This window comes from Egretta garzetta, unplaced genomic scaffold (genome assembly GCF_000687185.1).
Source record: "Egretta garzetta isolate BGI_Z169 unplaced genomic scaffold, ASM68718v1 scaffold767, whole genome shotgun sequence".
Classification (NCBI taxonomy): domain Eukaryota; kingdom Metazoa; phylum Chordata; class Aves; order Pelecaniformes; family Ardeidae; genus Egretta; species Egretta garzetta.
In genome coordinates, this window is record NW_009260278.1 from 253,355 (window position 1) to 261,004 (window position 7,650).

At 50.5% G+C, this 7,650-nt stretch overlaps 1 protein-coding gene across 1 annotated transcript in view; it reads right to left on the reverse strand.

Moving 5' to 3' along the window:
* The window catches only part of TXNDC16 (thioredoxin domain containing 16), a 44,464-nt gene that overhangs the window by 19,305 nt on the left and 17,509 nt on the right, over positions 1–7,650 (reverse strand). The window contains exons 11-13 of the mRNA XM_009642502.2: positions 6,781–6,922; positions 5,856–6,002; positions 5,315–5,374 (exon numbers count right to left, since the gene is read on the reverse strand). Coding sequence (XP_009640797.1) covers positions 5,315–5,374; positions 5,856–6,002; positions 6,781–6,922 — 349 coding nt within the window. The remainder of the gene's footprint in view (positions 1–5,314; positions 5,375–5,855; positions 6,003–6,780; positions 6,923–7,650) is intronic.

A 7,650-nucleotide genomic window follows, 5' to 3' on the forward strand; every position in this document is an offset into this window, starting at 1 on the left:
AGAAATCTCCGTGCCTTCCCTAAATTTGTTTGAAGAGGATTTGAGAGTTACACGGGAAGGATGGGATGAAACCTAGAGACAAGTACACACATGGAGGCAGACCATCGCAAAGTGTCCTTCAGAAACCAGGGTCAGGGCAGGCAATGAGGATATCTCAAGAGTATGGCAGATCAAACCAGCCAAGCTTTCTTCTCTGTGTGTCCCGGGTTTGATTCTGATCACTGTTTTCATTAAAGGCCTGGCTGATGGAATAAAACACAATCCAATCTGCAAGTGATCCCAAGCCCAGAGGGGCAGAGAGCAACTTGAGGGGCAAAGTGTAACAACAGCAGCGTTCTGTAACGAGAAGCTGCAGAAAAGGCCAAAGAACATTCTGGGATGAACTCCTGACAGCGTCTACAAAACATGGGAGGAAAATGATGCTCTTCTGTCCCGGTGAGAGCTCTGCAGAGCCCAGCGAGTCAGGCTGGGAAACATGTTTTTGGAAAGGCTTAAGCAGATGAGAGAGAATTTGGAGAAGTTTGGAAGAGATGAGTGCTGAGGAAAATCCCAAAGGACTCCGTTCCTTTTTGATTGGAAAATCGAACAGTACGTAAAGTCTGCTCTGGAGGCGACAGTGAGATCTCCCTCTGTTGCCAGCTGGGCAAGGACAAGCAACAACCCATTCCCAGGTAGGGAGGTTCGACCAAATATTAAAACAAGGTACTGAGAACCAAGCACAGCCAAGTCATTTTGGCAGAGAAGCTGCAGAAGGGTTTTACTCACAGGTTAGAAACGTGCCTGCCCGGGGACGGGCAAGGTATCTCCGCAGACAAGGGTGAAGGCAGAGGTGACCTTAGCATGTGTTCCTATCCCTACGTCCTTGGTATTCCACTGGCCCATCTTCTGCAACCCTCTTTTTAGGTTCTGCTGCAACCCTCATTTTACGTTCTGCTGCAACCCTCATTTTAGGGGCTGCCTTGCAGCTCACGTGAGGGGTTCGCTGCTGTTCTGCCTTGCGTCAAACTCATGCATGGAGAAAGCAGACGGCAGCACAGAGCTAAGGGTCTGCAATTCCACTCAGACAGCCAGGAGCTGTCAAAACACTCCATGAGAGCCAAAGTGGTTTGTGTCATTCTCCAGGCTCTGAAATAACATCTTGAATTAAAAGCATGCCCCTGGATTTATTTCACACCTCTGATCCAGTATAGCTGGTTCTCATCATCTCTTACCACATAATCTCGTGTCTTGCCCAACTCTGAAAAATAATGACATGGAAATAGGGCTTTGATGTCTGTTAAAACTGAGTTGCAAGGCTTCTCTGAGGTCCCTCAAATATGAGGTTTAGTATTTGGATAATACCATGGGGACTACGTACCAAAAGTGCTCCAAGGGAGCCCCATCTGGCCTGAAGAATGCCTTGTACAGGATGATCACTCTCCCATCCCAATCTGCACCATATTATTAATTACTGAACGAGCAGCAGCTTCAGGAGTTGCATAACTCAGCAAGAGACTGTTCAGCCCTGTGGTCACTGCTGAGCTGCTGGATAGGAAGAAAAGTGAAAGAATCACAGAATCACAGAACCGTTTAGGTTGGAAAAGACCTTTAAGATCATCAAGCCCAACCATTCCCCTAACCCTGCCATCCCATCACTAAACCCTGGCCCTAAGCACCTCATCTGCCTGGCTTTTAAATCCCCCCAGGGATGGGGACTCGACCCCTGCCATGGACAGCCCCTTCCAGTGCTTGACAGCCCTTTCAGGGAAGGAATTTTTGCCAATGTCCAACCTAACCCTGCCCTGGCACAACTTGAGGCCATTTCCCCTCATCCTATTGCCCGTTCCCTGGGAGCAGAGACCAACACCCACCTCACTACAGCCTCCTGTCAGGCAGTTGTAGAGGATGATAAGGTCTCCCCTCAGACTCCTTTTCTCCAGACTAAACAACCCCAGTTCCCTCAGCTGCTCCTCATAAGACTGCTCCAGGAGCACAAGATCCTACTGTTCTCTGATTTTAGGTGCTACTAAAACCAGCAACATTGAGAACCGCTGCCCCTATAAAACCAGGACAAGACAAATCATCAATGTAATAGGGAACAAGAAAAATCAAGAATCCCTTAAACTTCTAATCCTTTGAAGAGCAGGGCTGGCATTAGAAACAGCTCACTGTCCAAAGGCTACAAAGTGAAAGAGAAGGAAGTTAGGTATGAAGTGCTGCACTTCAAGAGGAGGAATCTAATACGGAATGGGAAACGACTACTGGGACAGCATTGCACAATGGACTCCTAAATCCTTACTTCAGATTTAGGTCCCACAAATATATGTTGCTAAAATCACACAGGTGATTTTCATGCCTTTGGACTACAACTTCAGACCCCTGTCTTTGGAAGTTGTTGGTTCAAGAAGACTCCACAAGCACAGAAGAGGGAAGCAGAACTGTTTTTCATCACAGGATATTGCTCTTCTTAGATATTGGTTTCCCCTCTTCTTTGCAAAAAAAGGCCAATGACACACCTACGAAAGGCTGAGCACTGCCTCACCTTCAGGTCCTCTTCGGTCCCAGGGGTGCTGCTTCCATAAATTCACATCTTGCAGAAGAAATCAAGAGCTGGAGCAGTCAGCCCCGGTGGGAGGGAGAACAACATGCTCTTGCTGCAAGAGCGGAAAATGTGCTCAGTTCAGCAAAACAGAGGCGCTTCTCTTTCATCTCGTGCTAGATTGGATCTCTCAACCAAAGGAAAAACACTTGGGGGGCTATAAACTTAATTTTGTGATGATGTGCTGAACATCTGTTACTGGCTGAGTCACAGGGTCATTCCAGTCTCCAGCCTCCTCCATTCCCTTGCGCTTGATCCCATATGGCCTGGCCTATTCCCAGTGCCATGTTGCACAAAGAATTGGCATCAAAAGTGGGACCTGGTAATATGAAATGTGCCTCTAGAAGGGGTGATTCAGGTCTCAGACAGCTGGTCTTGGTTTCTCAGCCCTTTAGGAAGAAAGCTCCACGCCAGAGAGCAGACAGGAACACCGGCACTTCGGGAGGAGCTGAGAGATTGCCCCAAAGCCATACCCCAGGTCTTATTCTCAGCCTGGCATAGCTCAAGATCTTCTTCCTGACCCAGATTTCCATCTCTTGCACTGCTGCATCTTCCCTCATCCTGGCCATAACTGAGAGCCCAGGGACCTCCATCCTTTTAGGTCTTCCAGCTCCCTTGGTAGCCCCTCAGCAGCAGAGACAAAGGATCTCCAGATCCAATAACGCAGCCGTTCTCCGTCCTCTCTGAGGTTGCAGCAGGTAAAGCAGACTGGAGTCATTCCACTGGTCACATCTGGCCTGGGAGTCTTTGGTGGGACCTCACTGATCACAGAGGAAAGGCCCTGACCCCAATCAGTGCATCACCTCTGTTGAGAATCTGCCTGCGGCTGCTTCCATGTACCGAGATTGCTATCAGATGATTCAAAAAACACACGGTGAAAGCTGCGCAGAATCAGCCAAGGTTTGGCCACTGGCAAAGGAAGACACAGTGTTTCGCCCACTGACTCTCCCAGGTTGCTCCTCTAGCTGGTCGGACTGCTGGGGCATCTAGAAGAAACCATCACCAACCGTAACGTCTCTAACAACAACAACAACCCTCCCTGAGCTTTCCTGTTTACTCCCAGGATTTCAGTCCAGATCAAAGCTGCTGGTGACTTTCCCTTCATGCAAGCTATGAATGCAGAACTGTTTCCATCCAAACCACAGCACTGTCCACAGCGTTCCCAAGAAGGGTTTCTTGTAAGCAACTCCCACTCCATCTGCTTCCCAGAAAGCTGGCTGGGTTCTCTCCAGACTCTGTACTCCATCCCCACTGCTGAGAGCTCAGCCTGGATCCTGCTTGCACTCTGCAGGACACGGTGCCCGGTCCCAGGGGAAAGCCATCACCAGGAGAAATGAGCCTTGATGAAGAAGAAAAACCAAGAGAAGCCACCTCCAGGGGTGCCAGAACAGCTCTCACCCAGATCCACGCAAATTCCCCACTGTGCTGCAATGAGTTGGGGATGAAGCCACCTGAGTGTCCCCTGCAGCCAGGGGGAGAATGAGGCATCTCTGGAAGAGATTCAGACCATGAAAGAACGATGGATATGCAGAAGAACCCACCTCTCTCCACTAACCATAGAGAGGGATGGGGCTGAAGACCTGAATGAAGCTGAATTGGGGCTTACACTGCTCAGGAACCGCTCAGACCCTCTTGCCTTTACTACCTGACTCTAGCCGATGTGTGCTGTCTTCAGGTGCTGCTGATTCTTCACCGTCATGTGTTATTTATGGAGTTCTGTGGCCACCTGCGAGAATTCCCATGTAATTAAGCCAGTCTCCAGGCCCTGAAGGCACCATCATTGTAAACTCTTCCTCTGACACCGTCCTGCCCCAGTGGATCTGGGCCTGCCCACACTTGTCTGTCACACTTTCCACCAAAGCCAGGGCCAATTACTGCTCCTTTCCAGATCAAGTACTTCCAAGGACAGGAGATCTGATGTGTCACCCAGCACACTGATTTGCTGTGCAGCATGTAGTGCCATCTCCTTGGGCTGTGCAGGACCTAGCACTGAGGGGCACAAACAGGACCCTGTTTCTGTGATGCAGGCTACAGTGCCTGCTCTTTGCCCCTCCTCTCTCCAAAGCCCACCCTGTGTCACCCACTGCTGCTGGTGCTCTGCCCTGGCCCTCCCCATGATCCTGGGCATTCATCACGCTGTTCCTGTGCCCACCAACATCACCAACATCATCACCGTCATCCATCATGCTCTCACTGTGCCCACCAACATCACCATCATCACCACCATCATCCATCATGCTCTCACTGTGCCCCCCAACATCCCCATCCCCCCCACCATCATCCATCATGCTCTCACTGTGCCCCCCAACATCCCCATCCCCCCCACCATCATCCATCACGCTGTCACTGTGGCCACCAACATCACCATCACCACCACCATCATCCATCACACTGTCACTGTGCCCACCAACATCAGCACCTCAGCTGCAAGGCAGTTTGGGCAGCTGGTGTGTACCAATTTACACCAACAACATAAGGTGACTGCAGAAGGCTGCATTCCCAGTCCCGTGACTTTACAGAGGCTCAAATTGACCACAAAGATCCCTAGATAAGAAACAAAGGACTCCTCCTAAGCAGCCTGATGTGGGTATGCCTTCCTTAAGAGTTTGAGGGGGAAAAATGAGCACATTCTGGGTGAGAGAGTGAGGTACCACCAATATCCTCCCAGGCTTCTGGTTCCTACTACCAAGGCAATTGCATTCCAGCTGTGAAGCACTCAGACCCATGGCACCTTACCTTTCAGGTGATCGGCCACCTCAGTGTAAGACTGCAGCACGGCCAGGGACACCGCCTCCCCTGAAACACAGGAGAGACACAGCCCTGAGGGATGTACAGGTGACAGACCAGCCCACCTTGCTCTCTGACAATGTCATGTTACGATTCTCTGCATCCTAAGGTGCTTCCAGCTCTGAAAGACTTGAAAGAAATAAGGAAAATTGGACTTTATGCTTCTGTCCAGCAGACAGCAACCAGGTTGTCTGGGCTATGCCATGCTACCACAATTTCCCTTCTTGTCCTACATTCGGTCCCTGTAAAATGAAGGTTAAAAGCCTATGAACATTGATATCTTCTAAACTGAGAGATACTGTCTTCACACGGTACCAGTCAACGAGAAGAACTGCTTTAACCTGACTGCTAGCGGTGGGTGGAGGCCCGTGGGGCAGGATGTGGTGCTTATGCGTTGTTTAAACTTGTTTATGGGATCACCGTATTATGGAAAGCGTGGTGAGCAGCACGAGCTTAGAGAAGGGACAGCCAGGCCATATTTCATACTCACAGCTGGCATAAAACAGTACCACCGTCCGGGCAGTCCCCAGGAGGGCAGCGTGGAAGGTCTCCTCCGTCAGGGCAAGGATCTGCTCCAGGGGCAGCTCACGCTTCTTGTCCCTGGAAACTGCTTCTACCACCTGGTCATCCTGAATGTCTGCAAGAGACCCAGAGCTGTGCATGAACACAGGCACGCACCCAAGGGAACCGCAGCCCCCCCACCCCGTGCCACCCCAATCCAAGAGGTGGCTCTCAGCAGAGGCACGGTGGCTGTCAGCAGGGGGGTGAAGAACTGCCTCATTCTTCAGCACAGGCACACATACAAACGCACCGAAATGCACTTATGCTGTCTCCCACCAGTTCTGCCCTCTGATTTGGACACTATTCTTTGAGCACGTTGGCTCCTCTAGGATCCTGCACTGCTTATTTTGGAAAACAAAATCAATTTTGTATGGAAAACAAATGCGTTTGCAAGGAAGGCTTGCAAGGGTCAGCGTTTTTTCCCTAGGGAAGGCGAGTCTGGAAGGGTTCTTAGAAATACTCGTCTCAAACCTTTCCAAAGGGACTGATAACTCTGAGGTGCTTACGTCTGAGGCTTGAAGAGGAGACAGCGTTGGGTGGACTTTAAACCCTCTGAAGCTGGATGCATTCCAGCAGAAGCACCCCTCTCCCTCAGGCAGCTCCTCCACAACTGTTCCTCTACCAGCTGCTGATTTTCTTCCCTGGTGTTTCCCCTAAAAATTACGCCTGTCTGTCACAAAACTCCAGTCATCTGCAGAGAATGAAAGAACCACTTTGTACAACCGTGACGTGACTGGGATGGTTTGCCTTGGACTTGCAAAAGTGTTCCCTAATGCTTTAGAATCCACGTGCTGTCTCTAGTAGATGCTGATTGCATGCCCCATCTGATAACTATCAGCTGTTTAGCTGCACACCTTGATTGTTATTCTCTTTTTCATCCTCATCTTCTTCATTCTCCTCCTCAGCCTCCTGGATTTGTTTGACCTTGTTCTTATCTTCCACCAGGGTTATAACTTCATCAGTGTCTTCCAAGACCAGGTATTTGATTGGTACTCCCTAAAGAAAACAGAATAAATCAGCGGGAGCAAAACATCACCCTCTGTCTGTTCTGTCTGCAAACCAAACTCAAGGCTGATGGGGCACCATCACCCAACTCCTTGGTTTTGGGGTATGCCAACAGATTCCTAAAGCTGCCAAACTGGGGAGGTTTTGGGGTGTGTTTCTTTGACCCAGTTTCACCCGCGCTTGAGTTTTTCTAACTCCGGACCGACTTTTCCTTGCCAGGAAGAAATTGTGGGTATGTGGGATCCTGCGGTGAACGTGGACACCCGCTCCACCTCCCAGCATCTTAGGGTAGCTCCACTGCTGCGAGGAAAAGCCCTGTGGCCAAATAGTGAAGGAGAGGGCTGGTTTTGTTTAATATCTTTATCAATGACCTGGATGAGGGGATTGAGTGTGCCCTCAGTAAATTTGCAGACGACACCAAACGGGGTGGGAGCGTTGATCTGCTGGAGGGGAGGAGGGCTCTGCAGAGGGACCTGGCCAGGCTGGATCCATGGGCCAAGGCCAACTGGGTGAGGTTCAACAAGGCCAAGTGCTGGGTCCTGCCCTGGGGTCACAACAACCCCACACAGTGCTACAGGCGTGGGGCAGAGGGGCTGGAAAGCTGCCTGGTGGAAAAGGACCTGGGGGTGTTGGTCGACAGGCAGCTGAATATGAGCCAGCAGGGTGCCCAGGTGGCCAAGAGGGCCAATGGCATCCTGGCTTGTATCAGGAATAGTGTG